We start from the raw sequence: 23,362 nt of genomic DNA, 5'->3' as shown, positions 1-23,362 counted from the left end.
GGGAAAACTACTTTGAAAAAGAATTTCATAGTTTCCTGAAGAGTAAATCTGTACCTATCATATGACCTAACAGATTCTACTTTTACTACCTACTGGGGAAAAAAGGCTTATGTCCATGGAGAGACTGGTGTGTAAACAATCATAGAGGCTGTGTTTGTAGTAGCCCACACTGGAAGCAACCTCAGCGTCTGTCCACAGGTAAACAGACGAAGGAACTGTGGCAGAGGCATAAATGGAATCTACTCAGAGAAACGACTTCCTGATACAGAGGCAGAGGCAGATCTCCAGCATGTCGTGGCAAATGCAAGAAGCTTCGTGTTTATAACAATCCATGAAAAATAACACCGATCAGGCTCATATGGCGGTCACTGGGGCTTGGGAGTGAGGAGAAGGGTTGAGAAGAAAGGGTGCCCTGAGTGAATTTTAGGGGTGATGGGTTGTTTCTGAGCCGGATGACATGAATACAGATTTGCCAAAATGTGTAGGACGGCCGGAAAACCGAATCTTACTGTTTGTAAATAAAAACTAAGTAACCTCAAAATAAAGAACAGGAGTATCTGTTACCAATTAGCTAGGAAAACATTAGTACCATTTACTCTATCCTGATAAGTAAGAAAGAGCAAGATTAGTAGTTCTGATGAATTGATCTGTGAGAATCCTAAAAATATGCTGATAGTAATCAAAACTTCTTTTTCTTGGTAAATTCAGGAGAACTGTTACTGTAACAATTGTATCAATATTACATAGTCGCCAATATCCGTAGGGTCATACTAGATACGCATCTACTCTAAGTCCCTGTGCTAACCAATTCACTCAATCCATACTCAGTGAACACCAACAGTCTACGCTTCTCCGTCTGGCAAATATTATGGAAAACAGGATAGCCAAGGTCCTTATTCTCCTGAAGTTTACATACTCATTAGAAGAAAAGAAGTGAATGAAGATCATGCCACAGGCCTGCACTGTAAAGACAACAGAACAGGGCCATGTGTCAGAAGGCAGGGGAGAGGGCACCACTTTAAAATAAGACAGCCAGAGAAGGCCCCTGAGTGGATGGCACCGGAGCTAATCCCAAGCAGCAGGAAAGGCGAGAAAATCAAACTCTGGAGGCAGAGATTTTTGGGCAAAGGGACCAGTAAGTACAGAGCACCTACCCCCCAAAAAAGAAAGGAGCTTGGTTTCTCAGAGCCACAGAAAGCTATGGGGAATGAGCAGGGAAGAAATGAATACTAAATACAGTAGCCACGGGCCTGGTAATTTAGTGCCTCAGAGACGCTAAATTAGTTTACTCGATGCTGGTTGCAATGCTGAGCCACCAACGGGCTTTGTATCAGCCACAAAATCTGATTTATACTTTTAAAGATCTACTTGGCTGCCTGTTTTTTTGCAGGACATTCAGCTTTCTTCTCCTTTAGAGCAAGTATTGGTTTCTTCATTTACCTTCGTGGCGTGGCCCCAGGCCAATCACATGTCCTGTCTCAGTCTCCCTATTTGTAAAACAGTGATGCCAGCAGCCAACAACTGCCAGAAAACACTGGTTCAGTCTCGTGGTGAGACATCTGACTGAGGCTAACTGCAGCCTCCTCTCTAAGCTCACCTGCCCAGACACCGACCCCACCGCCTACTGTGTCTCAGTCCTACAACGTCAGCACAAACCCACTGTTCTCGCCACTCTTTTCCCCAGCACTGGGGTTGAAATCCAGGGACTTACATATGTCGGACAAGCACTCTAGCACTGAGCTGTACACCCTTAGCCATTTTCTTGAGACGAGAGTCTCACTAAGCTGCCCAGGTTGGCTGGGAACTTGCTATCCTCCTGCCTCAGCCTCCCAAATAGCTGGGATTACAGGTATATCAGGGCCCCTCTTCATCTTTTACCTGGACTTGGATCCTGCTGTTTCTTTGCACAACCATCCCTTCTTCCCATACCTCTGTGTCTGCCACCAAAATAGATGTCTTCCAGGAGTTTAATGGCTGTAGCCACAAACCCCACCTTTCTCCTCTTCATTCCCAACCTGGTTCCCATTCCCACCACCCCACAGAATTCCTTCCTGAAAATCACCAGGCTTTCTCTGTCACCAACTCTGAAGTCTGACACCTGGTAGTCCCAACCCTATCATGTTTTTATCACTATTTCCTACCAAAAGGGAAGGATCTCACTCCCAGCTCTGTTAATACTTTGTAAGACACTGGAAAAGGTATCTAATTTCTCTGGGCCTTTGTTTCAAGGTCTGTGCCCATGCTGGGCTGGATTTATTGGAGGCCGTAGAGCCCTTCTAATTTTAAACTTTTAGGACTATATAATTCTTTATTAGGATGTGGTCCTCATCTGCTCCATGGGGCTTCATTCCTCCAAGCTCTTAGCAAAATGTATCCACATGGAGCACCTCAATTCCACAAAGAGGCTCCCACATCTCCAGACCAACACTGTAGCCCATACAGAGATCTTTCTACCCAGAGGCAGTTCTGAGACTTAAAACTTATGCAACCAAACTGGATAAAGATGATGTGGTTTTTTCATAAAATGGAGTACTACTCAGCCATAAGGAATGAGAAACTAGAGACATTTATAGCTAAATGGATGCATACTGAGGCCATCCTCTTAGGTGAATAGGACACATATGTGTAAATACCGACTAGTTTCTCTGGTGTGAGAAACTGACAGTGTAAATAAGGATACACACAGATGAGATTGCCTAATAACATATCTCTCGGATTGTGTTTCCATTGCATGTCATATGATTGTATCGAAGTTTAAATTAGGGAGAAGTTTGGCATAGGTGGAATCTGCCAACTAACTGGAGTTTTCTTCCAGATCATTATTTGTTCAATGTTGGTTTTGGGGATCCTTCTGAAACAAATCACATCCTCTGGTGTCTTGCTGGTGCTTGAGATGCTTTTTTAAGTTATATGGAAAAATGTTTAAGTGCTTTTCAGTTTTGTTTTGGTTGAGTTCTACTGTGTTTGAATATTATTGTGCTTTTTTTCCCCTTGCATTGTTCTTCTTTGAATGGTTTTAATTTTTTGTATATGTGTGTATTTGATAATAGTTAATAAAAAAAAAACTTATGCAACCAAGACATCACCACTTCCTCTCCAAACCGATTTGTCTTGACTTTTCCCTTTTCCTTTATTGGTTACAAGTATTCATGGTAGCCAGGCTTGTAACATGAACCTTTTGCAGATTTTCCACATACTTTATTCTCCCCTCCTCAACTTTAATAGTTTGCTCCTAACTTCATTACATAAGACACAGCAAAGTCAGGATCCCTTGTGGAGGGTAGGAGTTCGACACCTGTGTTGGCCTCTAGTGAGGCCTCAATCCCAGGGTGGGTCTGATGCTCACCACGGAGACTGGGTCTAAGCAGAGACAGGTAGACATCGCTATGTTTGCGTGACCCAGGGCAGAACTCAACTAAGGTATGCACAGCCCAGCATGCGGTGAGGTGGTTTCCCACTGATATGTTTGCTGCCATGAGCAGAATGGGGATGGGACCACAATCAGAGAGAGGAGAGCATCTATGGGGATGCACACTCCTCGGAGAAATGGCGGATTCCAGGACTGGTGCAGGAAAAGAGTAAGATGGGTCTAAAGCAAGAAATCAAGAAACGACTCAAAGGACAACAGAGACAAAGCAAAAAGGACAGAGAAACCAGCTTGGATGGGCTTCCTCTGGCTTTACCAGGAACAACCTGACCATCACAAATAACAGTAACAGGCCATAATCCACTGCATAAAATGAGTAAAAATGATGCCAAGAGGACGCAAACAATGAATAAAGTTTGATAAAGAATGGGATGTTTACACAGTTTCAAAGTACTTCTCCATAAGGTATCTTCTAATTGCAAAAGAAGAGTAACTTTACCATGCAGGACCTGTTGAGTGATCTGAGTGAACTGTATTGGCATAGAAATCATGTATACCTGACAGGATGCAAGCAGAAGGATATAGCGTCACTTCTGTGACCATTCTGCCAAAGGTGCGTCAACCAAATCTAATCACGAGGAAGTACACCATAAACTCTAACGGGGAAACCTCTACAAAAGAAGTGGCCTTTAATCCTCAAAAGTAGTGTACAATAGAATGAAATCACACCCCTATCTCTCACCAGTTATAAAACAAATTAAAGAGTTCAATACAAGACCTGAAATAATAAAACCACTAGAAAAAAACAGAAATAATTCAGGACATGAAAATGGGCCAGGATTTTTCAGACAAGACTCCAAAAGCACAGGAAACAAAAGCAGAGTCAACGGGATTACATCAGACTATAAAGCTTCTGCACGGCAAAGGAAACAGTCATCAGAGTGAAGAGACAAATCAAAGAATTGGGGAAAATACTTGCAAAGTAAACAGCTGGTAAGGGGTTAATATCTAGAATATATAAGGAGCTCCAAAAACTCAACAGCAAAACAAAAGCAAGTAAATCTGATTTTAAATGGGCAATAGATCTACACAAGCATTTCCCAAAAGTGGACATATAAATGGCTAAAGAGGGATATGAAAAAATGTGGGACATCACAAATCAGTAGGGAAATCCAAATCCAAACCACAGGGAGGTATCACTCCAGTAAGCACTATCAAAAAGTGCAGAAGATAACAAATGCTGGAAAGGATGTGGGGGAAAAAGGGAATCTTTGGATACTGCTGGGACAGCATGTAAATTAATACAGCCATTGTGGAAAACAGTCCGGAGATTTCTCAAAAAATTCCTAAAAACAGAAGTACCATGTGATCCAACAATCACATTATTTGTATATATCCAAAAGGCATGAACTCAGTAAGTTCAAGAGACATCTATACCTCCGTGTTCCTTGCAACACTATTTATAACAGCCAGGAAATGGCTGAGAAGAATGGATAATGAAAATCTGGTAAATATGCACAATAAAATTCCACCCAGCCACAAAAAACATGAAGTTCTGCCATTTGCAACAACATGGATGGAACCAGAGATCGTTACATGAGTGAAATAAGCCGGGCTCAGGGAAGACATGTGCCACTTGATCTCTCATATATATGGGGAATCTGAAAAAGCCAAGCTTATAGAAGCTGGGAACAGAAATGATGGTTCCCACAGCTGAGGAGAGTAGGAGGCTGGTTGATGGGCAGTGCACTGTGGTCAGACACGTGAGTAAGAGGCTCTAGCGTGCTACGGCGCAGCAGGGTGACTACAGGTAGAGGCTGCAGAATGCATATTTCCAAAAGCCAAAAGATAGGATTTTGAAGGATTCTGCCCTTTAGAAGTAATAAATGTTTGAGGAGATGGATATGTTTAACTTGATTACTCAATGTCTATGTGTATCAAAAAATCACACGGTGCCCCTTTCATGAGTACAGTTTAAACAAACAAACAAACAAAGAAAAGTCATGAAATCCAGAAAAGAGTAAAGAACTGTCCTATACTGAAGGAGACTAAATAAAGAGCCACGGCCACTAGACACAACACGGAATTATGATCTTGATCCTTTTGCTGTGAAAGACATTGCTGGGACAATTGGTAAAATCAGGGTGACGGCCAAGGAGCATAACTTGTTAGTGCTAATTTCTTGGTTTTGATAGTTGCACTGTGGTTGCATAAGTAAATGTCCTTGTTTTCGGGAGGTCTCTGTAGTGAATTTCCAATTTTTGTAAATATATAGTCATTTCAAAACAAAATTTTTACATAAAAATCAACTTCTATGAAGGTTTCTTCGGTAATGTCACAAATCTGATCTCTTCTTTCCATTACTACCGATATCCTTGCTCCAGAGAGCGTAATTCCCACTCTACTGCACCGCTGAAATAATTTCTTAACAAGCCTCTTTATGCTGTAATCTACCCACGCCCACGGCCCAATTAAGGTCTCTCTGAGTGGATTCACTGTAGCGCACATCGCCTCCTGCTCCAACATTCAAACAGCCAATCTTTCCTACCAAATACAAATTTCTTCCTCCTCCTCTACAACAGCCATAACACAGCCAGCCACAAGATGGACCACGCTCAGTGCTTGCAGTCCATCGCCAAGGGTTTGCTTCCACAGTTCCCTCCATCAGGCAATGTCCATCCCTGCAAACTTCTCAAGACTAAGTATAAATACCAATGCCTATGACCTACCACCTCTCTATTTCCCAAGACTTGCCCATATAATCTCTCCTTGGTAGAAAACCCAAAGTCAATTTTGCCCCTTCAAACCATATTTCATTCTGTCTCACACTGTAATTTGTACGTACTGGTCTCGACAACCCCTAACACACAAGGTAAGGCTACATACCAATGAACTATTTCTCAGTAACAAAATTAACAATAGCCAAGATTATGAATCCAGATTGGCAGTCATTATCTCATACTCTCTCCCTAAAGTGTGAACTTTGTAAGCATCCAAGTGCTTGTTGGTCCTGTTTTCTTCCTTAGGATACAAATTTTCTACTTCCGGTACAAAATACAAGCAATCTCTACCCATTTTCAACACGGAAATTTGGTGTTGGCCATGGCATTACCATAAATCCTGAGGTTTCTAGAGCTCAGTTAAGGAACAAGTTTTTATATTCACATATATTACACTGTAACTTCATCATTTACCTTATTATAAAAAGAACAAAATAAGGGCTGGAGATTTAGCTCAGTGGTGCTACTGCCTGTCTTGCAAGCGCAAGGTCCCGAGTTCGAGCCCAGGTACCAAAAAACGGAACAAAACAAAAAGAACAAAATAAAACTCTTAAAACTAAAAACAAAGCCTATACTTGACAAATTTAAAACAGAAACCCTAACATTTAAAATGAAGACTGTATCCATTTACATATCCTTACTTTTTCTTGGTTTTCACTGCTAAATTTTGGACTGCCATCCACAAAGGTATCCAAGTTAATGGCTATACTTAAGTATAATCATGAGGTCAATATTTTTCTCTCAATCCAAATTTCATAAATGAAAGAAAATGATAAAATTATTTAGCAGCAGGGCTGAAATTTAGCAGCAGGTAATAGTAGGAAATGGAAGGAACAACTGAAAGCCAGGAAAAAAAGTATTATTCTGGAGGGAAAAAATGCTATCCAAGCATTAAGTCAAGTGTTGCTCTGAAATTATGGTGATAACATCTGCTATTACTCTGATACTACGAAGATAGGAAAGAGCAGGCACACCCAGGAGCTCAGTATCACCAAACACATCAAATCTATAAACGATAAATCTCCAGTCCTGGTTTCAGCAAGGCAAGGTATAAAAATTGCTTTAAACTGTATAATCTAAACTTATCTAATGCAAACTAGATTTTATTTCAACTTTTATTTTGTGAATATGAAGTAAAGGGCTCTAAATAACATTTTAGATGATAAAACGTGGACATACTAATATGTAAACCTAGGATATCTGTGATGTTAAAAGCAAAACTTACGGAAGTACACTGAAAATAGTGTCTTACATATTATAAACCACTGAGGCTTTTTCCCCAATAAAATTATCGCCACTCTTCCTAGAAATACCATAACTGAATGAAAGGAAGAAAATCAACAGGAGCAGTAGAGCTCATTTTAAACTCATTTCAAAAATCTTATTTTTAATACTAAGCTGGAGAAATTCTAGGTACTTTAAAAGTTTCAAAATCAAATTATAAGACAAATAAGAAAAAAAGTTACATGTTTTTATCCCAACTGACTGAAGCAATGCTGTAATGCTTTTATTTGTTATAGTGAGCAATACTCAAACACACAGCACGCTCCCATAAAACCCACTACTCTTGCATTATAAGGAAATATTTCATCTCAATGGTTTATTCAGAAAGTTTGCTAAAGGGTAAAGTTTGTGACAAACTCCTTGAATTCTGACTCTTTTGATACATCACATAAAGTTAGTTCTTTAAGTCAACGACAACTGAAAAATAAAACTGTACAGTATTTACCAAATCGTTTTACTCTTTCATGAAAATAAATCAGCACAAATCGAGATAAATACCTGCTACTTGTCTTACCTACCAGGATATGCTCTTTAAAACGGTGAACTTTAAATTCAAAAGCCGAAGCCAATCCCAGCATCTGTCATGATGCTATCAAAGTGACTATGATTATCGCCATAAACAGCCGGTGTTATGTCAACAGAAACAGCCTGTTTCCATGAGGAATAGTGTGAATAAAGAGATCGAGGAATTCATAGTAAGTTGATTTTATAAAAGGGAAGTTCTGATTAGAGATGGCAGGATAAAGGGAGGCAGATTTTCTGTAGCTAGAGAAGGAAATTAAGCCATGGCGAGGGAGGAAAGGGGCCCAAAAGGATCAAGACACGATTTCTGTATGTTCCAATTCCCCCAAATGAGTGTAAATATTATGCATCACAAATATAAACCACTCTTACAAAGAAACAACCACTCAGTTATCTCAAGTAACACGGTAGCTCGATCTCCTCTCACTTTTACCTTAAAATAGTAAATGGTAACGATATTTTTCTATGCAGACTACCATGAAAACTACTGAGTGAGACTTGTGAATAAAAACAGTTGAAACCAGATTAGCAAATAAAGACTGCTTGATTGTTATTCTTCGCTGGAATCTGCACTGTACTCAACTCATTTTGCTGGTGACTTTACGAAGCACTGAGTTCAATTTAAGGGAAGAAACTGAGGCCGAGAGATGATGTGACTCACCGGAGGTCAGGTCTGTTTGTGCCTCAGCTGACAGGCCAAGTCCAATCTACATGACACAATCAGGTCCAGTGTCCACCCTGAGGGCTTTACATTTAGCTTTGTCATAATTTACTTTACAATTTGGCATGCAGATAATCCCTTCACTGGGAATTATTAACAAACAGATGACTCTCGTCACCGCTCTTACAGAATGCCCATGGACGGAAATAAAGACAACACGCACCTCCCAGCCACTAGTCAGGGCTATCAGCCTGAAAAATTAATCCAGGTGACAGTCTTTTTCTTATTTGAATAGGACACTCCTTCCTTAGAACACTAGTCAGTAAGTCTAATACAAATCACAGAATATACTCCTTCTCCAAAAACCTCCAAAAAGGGTACAGAATAGAGAGGACCAGCAGTTCTCAACTCCTGGGCCTCAGAAAACCTTTTCACTCTTAAGTTCTGAGGATCCACTCCAAAGAGCATTTGTTTATGTAAATGATAGCTAAATTCAGACTAATGTTTTAGCTTATTAAAAAATAACTCGTTACATGCTAAACATCATACTTTTGAAAAAATAACTATTTCCCCAAATGAAAAACTTGAGTGAGATGTCCTTTAATGTGTTATTTTTGTAAGGCTATTATTTTGCTTACTAGAAGACAGCTGGATTCTCTTTCTACTTCTGCATTCAATGTGTATGACAGGTTTTGCTTCAAGCATATGAAGAAAATCTGGCCTCATATACAGAGGTTGATGGAAAGGGGAAAATGTTTTAATGGTCTCTTCAGACCACTGTAGATAGATACCACATTAACTCTGGCAGTATTTTCTAAAAGGTTAGTTGCAATACGGAAGCTGAAACAACATCAATGAACTTTTCATAAATTATTACATAAAAATCCAATGCTCTATTTTCCATTTTGAGTGCATCTTTTACCAATCTATGATTTCTGATGTCATGAATCTCTTTGAAAATGTCTCAGGAATCCCCAAGCCACAACTTTCAATCCATCAGAAAATACTTCATAGAGTTCTACTTAAAGATAAAGGACATTATTAAATGTAGAAGCATTTACATATTATCTTGACTCTTTACAATACTTATTAATTTATTCATCAAGATCTGAAATGGGATAAGATCACCAGAAGTTAAGAAACAGGCAAAAGGGCTGGATTTTGGTTCAAAAGATACAAATTAAGAGACCAATGATGAGGCCTGGATGAAGTTAAATTGATTATTATATCATGTATATGGAAATTTGGGAAAAGATCTAAATATCCTCTGATCTTTGAGCCTTTGTTTTTGGAATAAACAAAACAAACAGACTTGAATAATACTAGGAAAAGCTGTAAAGGATTATTAATCTATGAGAGATTTCAAATAACATTAAAGCTTTAACATTAAAAGGCTTGAAAAACTAACAGGACACAAACCAGTATATATGCAAACAGAATATATATCACCTTCCACTATATTGCCAACACAAAGAATTCTGGATTTCACAAGAGGAGACAGTGCAGGATAGCTTCAAGGTCAGTGGGTCATTGGATACTTAGGAGTAGATGCATGAGTTAAGTGTGAAAGCTACAATTAAAATAACAAAAAACATGATATAGAATAAGCAAAAGAATGAATGATTTTAGTCACCATAGCTCTAAAATGTCTACCAAAAATAACATTACCCAAAGCTATAGACTTTACAACTTAAAAAATTTGATACTATAGTATCAAATAGTGTCTCTAACCACTAAAATCTCAGTTTAATCATAAGAAATTATCAAGTATTTCTTGTAAAAATACTTAAATATTTCAAATATCTTTTGTTGAAAATGTATGTTTTTCTTTATAGAAATAAGAAAAATAGAAATATAAAACTTTAAAACAACTAAAAGATAATGATTACTAACATGCCAGGTTATTTTCAGTAATTCAGATACACTAACACATAAATTGTCTTAACTACCTTGAAAATAGTTCGAATTAATCCACTTCATACAGATGACAAAACTACAGCACAGATAAAGAGATCAACACGCGTGAGGAGCCACTGAGTAGCAGGGATGGAGTTTCAACTAGGGTAGGCTTGCCCTCAGCCACCAGTCTATACTATCTCAGACTATGTAAAACTATCACTTACAAAAATATCCACATCACCTGCAAAAATTTCCTTTTCCAAAAGTAATTAAAGTGCTAGCAGTAAAACATGATGAGTTTCTGATAACAGCCATACTGCCTTGTGACTTGTGGTAAGAGTTTGGAATTTAAGAGAAAGCATTAGGATCTGGTTGAATAGCTCATGCTATACGAGAACTATAAAAATGTACAATTTGTGGAATGTTTGCTTCTATAAAAGTAAGGGGAGCAAGGTTTGGCCCAGTGACAAGGAAAAGAATGCACAAACTGAAAGTTTCTCTTTTTGTTTGGAAAAAGTAATAGCAAGGAAGAAAGATATACAGAAAAATAAACTCCATGATATGTATTCTGTTAACAGGATGGACATACTTCTCACAAAATAAAATTTTAAGTAAATGGAGGAAAATATATACACATCCTTAGATACCACAGGAATAAACTGTATGTAGAAAATGTATTCTTTATATAGTCACAAGGAATCATTGATCACATCCATGTAATAAAACAGTACTAAAGCAAAGTCCAATGCAAGTATTCATTGCATAAGTTAGAACCACCCTTTATACTCATATCTAAAACCTCTTCCTTGTTTTTCTAAATATATACAACATACTAACTATAATAAGGAAAGCCAAGAGATGTTTTACAGTTGATAGGCATGTTTTCTTACAGATCTGAAAACTTATAAATATACTGATTCAATACCTTAGTGACATATTTAATCTCCTACATGACCAAGAAAGCAAGATTGTCCACTGAGTAATTTTAGTTGGGCTGAGCCTTTAAAAATCCTCAACAATTAAGGAAACAATTTATATTGAAAAACCACAACTTTCATATAATTAGCCTACCCAGAAAAGGGTAGGAAGGGGAGAAGCTTGTTTAGGTCCAATTTAATTTTTTACAATCAATTATGTAATTAATAAGGAAAACTAATGGAAGAGAGACTAAGACCACAAAGTAATCTGATGCAGTTTCAGTGAGCCTGCAAACAGCTAAAGAAAAAACAAAACAAAACAAAACAAAAACCGAAAAGAAAAAAACTACTTCCCTAGTCTGTTAAGTAAACACAGTAACTGGCAGTAGAAAACAAGTATTTTCCAAACACCTGAAAAGACAATAGCAACACACCTATATATGCTCCTTCAGAGTCCACATGGATATTATCTGAGATTTTAAGAATTTTGTATTCCTCTGCTTTGAAAAAAACCAATACCACTGTACCAACAAGCAAAAACAAACCAAAAATAAACTGAAACCTGTTTAAATTTTTCAACTTATACAGCCAACCTTTAACATTTTATAATTTTCAGAAGAACAAAAGAGAAAAAGGAGGGAAAATTAACTTACCTTGATACGTTTTCTGGAATGTATTCTAGAACCGGATATCCATCACTTCTTCTAGATGATAGATCACCATGTGATTTCCACGACTCCACTAAAGTACTGACAGGAGGAAAGGAACTCAGGTGCTGGAAAGATTGGTCTCTAGTCGCTCGTGATAAAGATATTGTACCTTGAGCACCAATCCTGTAGTGAAAGGACTGCCCACCTGAATTCACACCAACAATGGCCGATGCAGGGATGCTGGCCTCTGGGTAATAGCTCCCATCGTCTGGTTCTTGTTTAATCCCCACTGGGAAGGCACTGCCTTCACAGTTACCCTCAAAGCCCGGCACAGGTGGTCCTAAAATTCCTGATAGAGAATAATAGTCTTTATCATCCATAAAGGAAAAATAGGAGCCATCCATAAATGGAAATGGGTTTACCGCTGGATTCCCTTTAAAAGAGGTGGCTGAACATGAATGCTTGGTTGGTTCTTGCTTTATTGGTACGGAGAACGGAGAATCAGAATTCATTTTGCCATTTCCTCCTAGACACGAGCTGCCGAAAGCTCCATCTGGCTCTGGTTTGATGTACTGGACGATGGTGAGCTGGCTCGCTGCACCGTTGGAGACGGCATTCTCGACTTCCTCAGTCTTCGGAAAAGGGACCTCGTGAGCACCTTTCTCCTGCGTGTCGGGACTGGGAATCACATCCCGGCTTGCACTGGCTCCAGTGCAGCTGCCAGAAGCAATGTAGCTGAAGGCATTGTTTATGGGGCTGCAGATGGAGCCCACCGTACTGGCTGTCGGACTGGAAAGCGTGGATCTGTTGTTTGTGTTGGAAGGGCTGGAAACGGAGCACCTTGAGTTGTTGAGATGTGCAGGGCTGGACACAGAGGAGCGCAGAGTGACATTAGGACTGGACACCGGAGACTTGACGCTGCAGTGACTCGGAGGGGTGGAGACTGGGGATTTCATGCTACTTAAGGGACTTGAGAGAGGGGAGCCCACGTTGCTAGCATGTGCAGGGCTGTGCGACCGGGACCCTCGGTTCTCAACATTCGGGGAGCACGTCAGAGTTCCTTGGGGGATGGGGCTGTGCACTGGGAAACCGCCAAAGCTAGCTGTGGTGGAGGACACAGAGCTGACTGCAGGGCTGCACACCGAAGCTGTCATGTTCAGAGGGCTGCACACAGAGGGGCTTTTCTCGTGACACATGATAGGGCTTTTAACAATGGCACGCATGACCCCACCATTCATGGAGCTCCCGGAGTCAGACAGGAAGGACCTCAAGGGCCTGGCCACAGTACTGAGAGTGGAAGGGCGATGGCCGTTTTCTTTGTAAAATTTCACCAGCTGCTCTACATTTTGATAAATCTTTGCTGGACTCACACTTCCCTGTTGGTTCTGCTGATCGTAGCTGTAGTCAGCATCTCTTACAGAATCCATGTATAAACCCATGGACTCAGCGACAGTAGCTGAAAGTTCCTTAGATTCCAGCTCAGTTTTAATATCAGATGTTAAAATCCCAGACCGATTATTGTCTTGTTGAAGGCAGGGGAGTAATTCGTGTTTTTCTTTGCTGCTTCCTTGAGTACTGTTGTTTGGAATAGCACCGGAAACACAGCTTACGTTGACAATCTCCATGTAGTTATTCTCATCGGTCCTCTCTGTAGGGCCCAGGGAAGAATGCTCTGGAGCCTGGGAAATCTGACTCCACCGTCTTTCCATATCTAGACCTTCAGGGAGACTGGGGTAGCCTCTGGTCTCCATAGCTGACGAACAAATTTAAATTACAAAGTTACAGTCAGTAAGAGCAGTATGACGCTGAAAGACATTCTACAATTTTCCTTATTGAACCACAAATACACATACTACTTACTATAGGCAATATTTCTAGTTCTATTAAGACTTACCTTCTTAGGTGCTGACAGAGCATAATATTGACTCTAACTTGTCCAGAAGCCAGAATAAGCAACTAAATAAAACTACTTTGCATCCAAATAAAAGTAACATAATTCAATGCAGCCCTCAGAATTTGCAAAGAGTATTTACAAATATTTACTTACAGGAGTATGAAGTAATATTCAAAGTAAGCCTGGGGATTGAAAAAGCAGTTGAAGGAGAAACTGAAGACTTAATGAGGTACGGGACTTGTTCAAAGCCAAACATACAGTGACAAAGTCAGTTTTAAAACCGGATCTTCTGACTCCAAAGTGTTTGGAGTCTTCTGATTAAAAGGAAGTTGCCTCCCATATCCAGTACATAGATGGCCTGGTTAAAAACTATATGGAAGTGTAATCAAAGTTACCATTTCCAACTATAAACTTAGTAAGTGAACGATCATGGGAAAATAAGTAAAGAATTATTATTTATTTATTTTTTGGCAACAGGGATCGAACTCGGGTCCTTAAGCTTAGTGAAGAATTATCCTTAGAGCAGTAAGAGTTAAGGTAGATTAGTGATAGAGATGTCAACCCTGAACAGTAAAGGTTTATGTGTCCTGATGGAGCTGGTCCACAGATGCATCTGAGAGGCTGCAGGACCATCAGGACCCTTCTCTGTATTTCAACATCATCCAAGTCTTTGCCATGCTCCTGACCCAGTGGAACCACTGCTAAAACAGATTCCCAACAGACGGACATTTCGACACTCAATAATAAATGCAGGAAATCTGAGAGGGGTCCTGGAAATTTAAGCATTCACTCATCCAACAATATTTACCAATGGCAGAGTACTCGCCTAGCGTGTGGTCCCATCCCCAACTGCACAAACTAACAATATTTATCAAGTACTTGCTATATCTTGGGCCTAAAACCAGTCACTAAATCTGCCATGATGAACAAACAGGAACAGTCCCTACCCTCCAGAAGCCCACTGGATCATTTTAGATGTACAATCTTCTCCATTAGCCCTAACCCATCAACTTAATTCACAGACAAATTACAATAGGCTATGGTTATGTAATTCTTAGGCACTATATAAGTCAATGCAATTTTACAAACCGTTTATACTCATTTATCCTTACAAACAACTCTAGACAACTGGGGAAAGTAGCATTTAAAGAACACAAGTGGGAAAACTGACGCACTGGCCCAGGAGCTAAGTGGTAGAGCTGGAGAATTTGATTCCAGGTCTCTACTAGGATTTCACAACCTTGGCATTGTGGCTATTTTGGACCAGAAAAGTCTGTTGTAGAGATTTACCCTGTACACCGTAAGGCCTTTAGCACTTTCCCTGACCCACTAGATGCCAGGAGCACTCCCCTCCCCGGTTTCCACAATTAAAATTGTCTGTAGACAATACCAAGAGCCTCCGAGGGTGCAAAATCACCCCTACTTGATTTAAACTCTAAACCAACCCCAGCACTTTAAAGAAACATATTACCAGAAAATAAACTCATTTGCCGTACAATTTTATGTGTACATTTTAAAATGTCTAGAAAAAAGTGTCTAGCCAGGCATGATGGCACTAATCCCAGCATTCTGGGAGGCTGAGGCAGGAGGATCCAAAATTCATGCCCACCCTGGGCATCTTAGCAAGGCCCTGTCTCGAAAAATTAAAAGGGGTTGGGGATATAGCTCAGTGTGAAGGCCCTGCGTACAATCCCCAGTATTACCGATAAATACATTAAATAAATACAAATGTAAACATATAATAAAAATAAAAGCATGCATGTCTCAAGTCTGTAAACCATCTATAACCTCAGAGAGGTCCTGGCATTCTATAATAGTTCTGTGGACAAGAAAGCATTGCTTTAGGCCTCTAACCCTTTTCTCTTTCTGCAACTGACTACTTCCCTCCTCACCTTCCCCTTATTAAAAAACGATACTCAAAAAGTCTTTTGCTACAGAACTTACATTGACATTGAAAATATAATGGCTCTACTTAATAAACTACCATTAAACAGCACAAGGATCTATAATGAAATTTAATGTCCAAATATTTTGAGTATAATTACTTCTTACTTTTCTGTATTTTGAGTTAGATTTTAAGTTCTGAGAAGGCAGAAACTATCAATTTCACCACCATGTCCCAGATGGATAGTAAAGTGCAAATAAAAAATGTTAAACTATTATACTATAATCAATACTCAATTTGTGAACATTAAAACCTACCATTACACTGCATGCTTTTACTCAAAAGAACATTATTCTATGAATTTCTAATCAAAAATCAATCACAAAATAGTAGAAAAATAAATCAAATTACAAAAGTAGTTAGTTGGTAATTCCAGCCCCACACCAAAAAAAAAGAAAAAAACTGTTATGGGAAAAAGCCAATTAAAAGTTCGGGAAAAGTAGCGTATTGGATGGAACCCCAGTGGCTAATACTAGACATTTCTGCTTTACTAAAAAAAAAAAAAAATGGGGCTGGGGATTTAGCTCAGTGGTTCCAGCGCCTGCTTCACAAGCACAAGGTCCCGAGTTCGAGCCCCAGTACCAAAAAACAAAAAAATAAAAAATGTAGTCATAGCTATGGGGTAAAAAATACAGCAAATATTATGTGCTTTAAAAAAGTCTATCCAAGAATATTCTGTCCTCTGCACACCAAAGATAATAAATATATATTAAGGTATAGATGTTTCAGGTACAAATCAAACATATCAAGAAACATATCGATTTGTGTTCAAGTCACAACATGTAGGCATCTCATGCTCCATTCCCCCAACTCAGCTCCTCCTGGGTCACTGTACCACATCCGGGCACCCCACGCCTGGCTGGTACCTGCCCCTTACCTGAGGCCTCCTATGGCACACTCCTGACTCCCACAGGTACAGCCTCCATTGCCCCTGTCTGTAGGCACAGGGCTCTCTGCGCTGAGTAGGAAGGGGAATCCCCACCAAGCCCCCCTCCAAAAAGCCAGCCTCCCAACTGTCTCTTAAGAAGGGAGGGCACTAGCTTTTTGGAGGCTCACAGTTCGAATCTGCATGCTGAAACCCCTGGGAGATCCTACAGTCTAGAAAAGAGTTTACTTTTTAATCCAGCAGCCGCTAGATAATTTGGCCACCGCATCCCTTTTTCACAGAACACCTCCTGATGGTATGCTGAGGGGCACTTTTGCTCACTCTGCCCTAATGCATGAGCTGTTTGCCAGATCTCCAAGGCTGTATAAGACTTGAAGAAAACCTGTAAGGGAGACAATACCATGCAGGTCTCTCCCTGAAAGCACTGTACAAGGAAGCACCTTATCAGCTAGCATCAGACAGCTGGTCACAACTTTCCAAGTCCTATTTCATAAGCCCTGCACGATCTTAACAATATCATAAAGCAACCGGCACTTCACCACGTTACTGACAGGACTATCATTAAAGAATCTGCCAAAGGCTTTGCTGGAAAGGTAAATTAGCTTTGTTGAAGGTATTGCCATATACCAAGCTCATGCACTTTCAACAAAGGAAACAGAGTAAAAGTTGGCAGCAAACAGGAAAGAACGGACATTTGGCATCTGCACGACTTCCACTGCAAACATTTTTTAAAATCCGACTTTAAAAAAAATAGGATTGACATATGTTGATTTCTCCCTATTATTTTTATTAGTCTTTTTCTGTAAACAAATTTATCAGGTTAGAAATTTATTTCCTATGTTGTCCAGGAAACCCCAAGTTGTCTTTTTAGAATTAACATAACCATGGCCAGAGCAGAATTGGAACTTACTACTGAACACTGAAAATACTAGTTGATAAGTATGATGTTTACGGAACTTGATATCCAGAAGATAAAGTTTTAGTCACTAAAGTATAAGACGAAGCAGATATCTATATATCTTGATTAAAATCAGGCGTGTATGCCTCCCAATGGATACTATACAAGAGACTCTTGGGACAAAGGGAAAAACCAGATGAACCTTTAATTCTAATATAAATGGCCTCCCGGAAATATAAAGGACATTCGTATAAGTAGGAAAAGCACTGATGGAGGTTCTACTTTAAACCATGTCTATGCTCACAAACACTTTTTAAATTTTATGGTTTACAATCGATGTTTAATTACACATTTCTGTAAGGAAGTAGGGTCCCCCCGCTGAATACTATTAAAGATCCTTGTGAATTGATATCTGAAAATGTGTTTCAATTTTAATATTCCTCAAACACAATCTCATTTGAGTGGCATCATTTTCTAGTTATTTCACCATAATAAGGAATCTCAAAGACTAAGCCGCAAGAATTTCAGTCATCGCTAGGTTGCAGAGTTTTAAAAGTGCACTCTAACTATTTTTCTGTCATTCTGCTCTTCAGAACTACTACCTTCCTCTTTTACAGATGAGGTAAATGAAAGAAACCTGCCCAAGGTCACCTAGGAGAGCAGGAGAACCAGTTAGAATTGAGCACAGTGGATTTCTATTCACTCACCTAATTCATTGAGCCACCTGATCTTCTCAAAATCCCCAAACAAAACTGTCTTCCCTTAAAGAAAGTTCTACTTAGGTCTGTTTATTTTTTTTTTTTCAAAACTTCTCAAGTATTTCCAAGAGAGTAGGTCTTGAGGTCAAACATGAAATTTAAACTTCACGGCAGGACTTCATAGATGGAGATCGCTGTTATCATAACTATATAAATATCAATAACAGCACCTAGAGAAATGGCGAGTCAAAATATTAACAAATCAATTTGGTACCTTTAAAATTCAGCTGTTTTTCTAACTCTTCTGTTACGGTAAATAATGTAAACTGATGGTGCTATCCCCAATTAAAATTTGAACCTAGTTTTTTGCAATTCAGAAGGAAAAGCCAAGCACCTAAAATTCAGCAGGGCAAGGATGCCACCCAAAAAAGCTTCATCCCTTCTCCTCTGCCCTGACAATTCTGATGACACAGAAAGCATAGCCTCTCTCAAGAGTTTGCAAAAAAAAAAACCAGGGAACGGGAATCACCAATTTTCAAAGCCCCTTTCACGCCGGGGCTGTCAGGATCCGTATCTCCTTCAACTGCCCTTATTCCGCTACACCTCCGGCTGAGATTTGGGAGCTTCCGCAATTGACAGAGGAAAGAAATATTATTCAAACGTCCTTTAAAATTTGTAGAAAGAAAAATGATCCGAAATTTATCTTTGGGACGAGGGAAGGGTGGTAGACCTCCCACTGCCTGAGGCGGTTAGAGTTGCTCGTTAGAGGGCATTTATTCAAAGTGGCCAAACTTTCCCAAAATAGTCCTCGGCCGGCCAAAGGGGGGGGGGGAGTGGAAAAACCAAAACAAAACAACAAGCACACAGCACCATACTGTGCCCCCGGATTACGCAGCCACTTTTCCCTGCAAAGTGCACGCTCCGCGCCGCTGCCGCTGCCGCTGCCGCCGCCGCCAGCCGCGCAGGGAGAGGCGCCCCGCCGCGCGCCCCTACACACCTGCCGAGGCCGGGGTCCGTCTCTCGCCGTCTACCTGTTGCAGCGCTTGCCACCGCCACGACAGCCCTGCTGCGGAGCCCCCCTAAATCCAACCACATCCAGGCCGGCGAGTGCCGCTCTCCCTGCAGCGGGAGAGCCCGAGGCAGCAACGCTCCTGCACCCAGGTGACTGCACAGGCTTCCTCTGAGCAGCCTGAAGTTGGCCCGAGTCTCTCGGGCCCAATGACACCCCGGGCGCGGAGGCGAGGAAAGGAGGGGGTAGGGGTAGGGGCAGGGCCAGGGCGAGCAGAAAAGGGAGGGAGGGAGAGAGGGCGGATGAAAACCCAGAGGGGGGAGTGGGCCAGCTGGAGGGCCGGCCCTTTTAAAAGCGGGTCACATGTCCAGATAAAGTTCGCTGCTAGCCCGCCCCCCTGAGCCCGTCCCATTGGCCCGACGGGAAGCCGGGCAACACGCTGCACGGGCCAGGAGGGCTTCTCATTGGACAACCGAGGCTGTCAGTCACCGGGAGGGCGACCTGACTGATACAAAGTTGCTGCGACACAGCCTGGACTCGGCAGCTTCCTTAAAGCCGCAGCAGCGGCGGCCCGCGTTCGGGATGCCGGGGGCGGGTGGGTGGCTACGACACCAGCCCCCCCACCCCCACCCCCTTACACTGCCGTCTGCCCCCTTGGCTTGACCACCGCGATCTTGCTATCGCCTACCTAGCTCTCCTCCTGGCCAACCCCAGGCTATCTGGAGAGATGGGAAAAGTGTGGCGATGCGGAAGAAGTCGGTTTTTCCTCGAGCGGGCGAGGTGCTGTCCCCTCACGCTGTCCACCTGCAGCGCCAGGTGAGCGGCAGCCCAGACCCGGGAGGACCGCGGTGGGCAGCACCAGCCCCCGGCTTCCTCTCCCCGCCCCCGCCCCGTCTCCGGAGTTACCTCTCGGCCGAGCAGCCGCAGTCTCCGCTGCCAGCGGAGCGGAGGATTACGTTCCCACTCGAGTTGAGTTTCCTGGTTTTACCCGTGAAGGAAAAGCGGGTGATTTCAGCGCAGCCAAAGCCTTTTAAACACAGCCTGCCTCCCACCCCCGCCACCCCCAAAGTGCCAGGGTCAAGAGCTGCCACTCACTCCTTCGTGTTACTTTGCTTACTACTTTAGCACTGGATTTTTCCACTCATCTAATCTGAGAGAAAGCTTACTATCGAGGATATTCACTTTATAATGAGTGGAAGGAGGGAGTGCACATAATTTGGACAAACACAAGCGGAAAGGAACCAAACGGTTTCCTAAATAGCTCAACTGTCTGCACCAAGAAATTTCAGGTTCCCTCCAATCGCCCTCTCCTCGCGTCTCCTCCCGCCCACCCAAACCCTGCAGTCACTAAGCAAAGGGATGGCCTGGCTTCTTAACTTTGATTTCTAAAGACTTTTCGGCGCCTCCACTGGGTTCCGTTTCTGGCTCCAGACTGGCCCAGAGTCAGCATCAGTGACGTACACACCTAAATCTGGTCCCCCGGCCCTCGGCGACCCGCAGGCCGGCGGTGGCAGCTGTGTGGCGCCCGCCCGGGCCGTGGGGGAGGAGAGCACCCCGTGCCCGAAGGCCCCTCCTCCCCTGTCCACTTAGTCGAGCTTCGGGATTCCCGACCCCGAACCCGGGGAGACTCGAACTCTCCGCCGCCCCAGCTGGGAGCTCCCAGGCGGAAGGGGCGACAGCAGCGCTGACGGGAAGCCGGTCCCGAGTCCGGACCCCCAGGGTCCCCGGCTTGGAGTGGCCCGGCGCCCCAGCAGCCAGGAGTCCCCGCCGAGCGTCCCAACTTTCCCGCGGGGTCCGCCCTCACCGCCCTACCAGCCCACGGAGAGGCCGGGCCGGGATGGCAGCCTAGCCGTGCGCGGCGGCTCGCTGGAGCCTGGGGAGACCCGGACCCAGCGCCCTGACCTGCGCGGCAGCGGCGGAGACTCCGCCGGCGCTGCAGAATTATTCATTATTAAAGGGATGGACGCGTCTCTTTTACTAAGTTTTTCACTTCCTTTGGGGAGGGCTTGTCCTGCCCAGGATCCTAGCTTCTCGCAAAATCTAGGTTAGAACGGAGCCCGGGCGGCCGCCGAGCTCGCGCGCCCTCCGCCTGGCACCCTTGCTCCGGGCGGCCCTGCGGGCACCCGCGCCTCCGGCCCCCGCGCCTCCTGCCCGCAGCCCAGCGCCCTTCGCCAGCCCGCGCCCTCTGCCCTCCGCGCGGACCCTGCCAGCCCGGCGCTCTCCGTGCCCCCTCCCGCCGCTGCTCGCGCAAAGTGACGGTCGCCGCACTCACCTTTCCTAGGACATGGTGGGGAGGCTGGGGCGGACGGAGGGGGGCAGAGAGGCACCCGCCGCCGCCGCCGCCGCCCCCACCAGCGAGTCCCACGCGAGGCGCCCGGCAGTGAGGATGGAGAGGAAGAGAATCCCGGCGGTCGCCCTACTGACGGTGGGAAGAGCGACGGAGCAGGAGTGCTGGGACCCCGCGGGGGGCGGCGGCGCCAGAGAGCGCAGAGGGGGTCGTGGGCACCCGCCCGCCCCCTGCAGGCCCCTGTCCCCCGGCTCCTCGTTCTCCACCGCGCTGGTGCCGCCAGCGACCTGGGAGCCGGCCAGTCCGGCCGCCCGCCTGTCGGCGCCCCCTGCCCGGGCCTGGGGCGGCCAGTGACAGCTCGGCGGCGGCCGAGCGTGCGTTCGTGTGCGTGTGCGTGTGCGTGTGGGGGCGGCCGCAGGGGGAGCCCGCGGCGCCACGGCCCCCTCCCCGGGTCACACCCTCACGGCCGGAGGGAGGCAGCGCGGCGTCCGGCCTCCGGGGTGGAAACGGGCCGAGGGGCGCCGGTGACCGCCCTCGGAACCCCAGCCGCTGACAGCTAGGAGGCCGAGAGGAAACGGAGCCCAAATGCACGCACCCCCTCTCCGCGCCCCCCAAGTCCGGCCCCGACCTCGCGCCGGGCCTCAGGTGCAGGTCCCAGCCGCAGCGGGAGGAGAGGGCTGGGGACCACGCGCGGGGGCCGGGAGGGAAAAGTTTCTTTGCCTGCTCCCGGGCTGCCCACCCCGGGAGGCCACCGCTCTCCCCGCCTCTCCCGGGCTCCGGGCGCCTGCGCCCCACCCCCAGCCCGCCGTGGGGGGGCGCCGCGGGGGGCGGGTGTCTGCGCGCGGGGGCGTGGAGGGCGCGCGGCGGCCGCAGGCACCGGTGCCCTCGCTCTGAAGGCGGCACAGACGCTCGGCGCGGCGAGCCCGGGAGAGCGGCCGGGAGCCAGGCCCCCTCCCCCGCCGCGCGCCCCCGCGCCGCCCCGCGCGCCTCCGCGCCCTCGCGACCGCCCCGCCAGACACCTCCGCGGATGCGAAAGTGAAAGGGGGGGCCACCGAGCTGGCGGGCGGCGGGGTGGGGGTGGGGGTGGGGCTGGGGGGCGGGGACGGAGCCTCTCGCCTGGCTCGCGGGGTTCTCCCGCGCCCGCTGCTCTGCGGAGCTGCCCGCAGCCTCCCGATTCCGGGAGCCTCCGCGAAGTCCCCAATCCCCAGGCACACTGGTCACCAGCATCAGATGTGTGTGCGTGTGAGAGGCCGTGCGGGGGGGGGGTGCGCGTGTGTGTGTTCACGCGCACTTGCGAGCGTGCGAGGCTTGTGCCCCAGACTTCTCCCACCGCGCCGTTACACAAACCCTTGCGTGGAGGGTGCGAGTGTCACTGCCATTGGAGGACGGGTTCACCTGCTTGTTATTCTGTGAGCTTCGGTTGAATCCCGGGAACTGAGCGCGCACACCTTTCTGGTTTAACTCGCCTTTTCCTGCAGTTTTCTACAGGCTTTGTAGGACCCCCCCCCCCCCCGCCCCGTTCTTTCCAGTTTTGTTCTAAATAGCTGTGAAAGTTGCTTCTCCCTCCCCACGCAGAGCAGGGTTAAGCAGGGAGCTGCCCTGGTGACCACCATCACCCTTCTTCCACTGGGGTCCCACCGTGGGAATACAGAGCTTCCCCTTGCC

General features: G+C 44.7%; 2 protein-coding genes across 2 annotated transcripts; both read right to left on the bottom strand.

The window, feature by feature from the left end:
* Positions 1 to 12,333: 12,333 nt before the first annotated feature.
* On the bottom strand, positions 12,334 to 20,281 carry Nr3c2 (nuclear receptor subfamily 3 group C member 2). Its single transcript, XM_087193368.1, is given in 3 exon segments — positions 12,334 to 12,562; positions 12,565 to 13,833; positions 19,399 to 20,281. Coding segments are annotated over 2 exon segments (1,314 nt in total). The 5' UTR covers positions 13,832 to 13,833; positions 19,399 to 20,281; the 3' UTR covers positions 12,334 to 12,515.
* LOC147823382 (uncharacterized) lies at positions 18,411 to 22,924 on the bottom strand. The gene is made up of 2 exons (XM_087193394.1): positions 21,683 to 22,924; positions 18,411 to 18,631 (listed from the first exon to the last, which is right to left on the bottom strand). The coding sequence occupies exon 1, from the start codon at positions 22,922 to 22,924 to the stop codon at positions 21,827 to 21,829; it is 1,098 nt and encodes a 365-aa protein (XP_087049520.1). The 3' UTR covers positions 18,411 to 18,631; positions 21,683 to 21,826.
* Between the last annotated feature and the right edge of the window lie 438 nt (positions 22,925 to 23,362).

This window comes from Heterocephalus glaber, unplaced genomic scaffold (genome assembly GCF_053883595.1).
Source record: "Heterocephalus glaber isolate CG9 unplaced genomic scaffold, H.glaber_assembly_v1.0 deba00001587, whole genome shotgun sequence".
Taxonomy (NCBI): domain Eukaryota; kingdom Metazoa; phylum Chordata; class Mammalia; order Rodentia; family Bathyergidae; genus Heterocephalus; species Heterocephalus glaber.
The sequence above is the reverse complement of the archived record's forward strand: the minus strand, read 5'-3'. Positions and strand labels throughout refer to the sequence as shown.

Coding starts and splice junctions, on each gene's coding strand:
- LOC147823382 (XM_087193394.1), bottom strand. CDS start 22,924: ATGCTGGTGACCAGTGTGCCTGGGGATTGGGGACTTCGCGGAGGCTCC.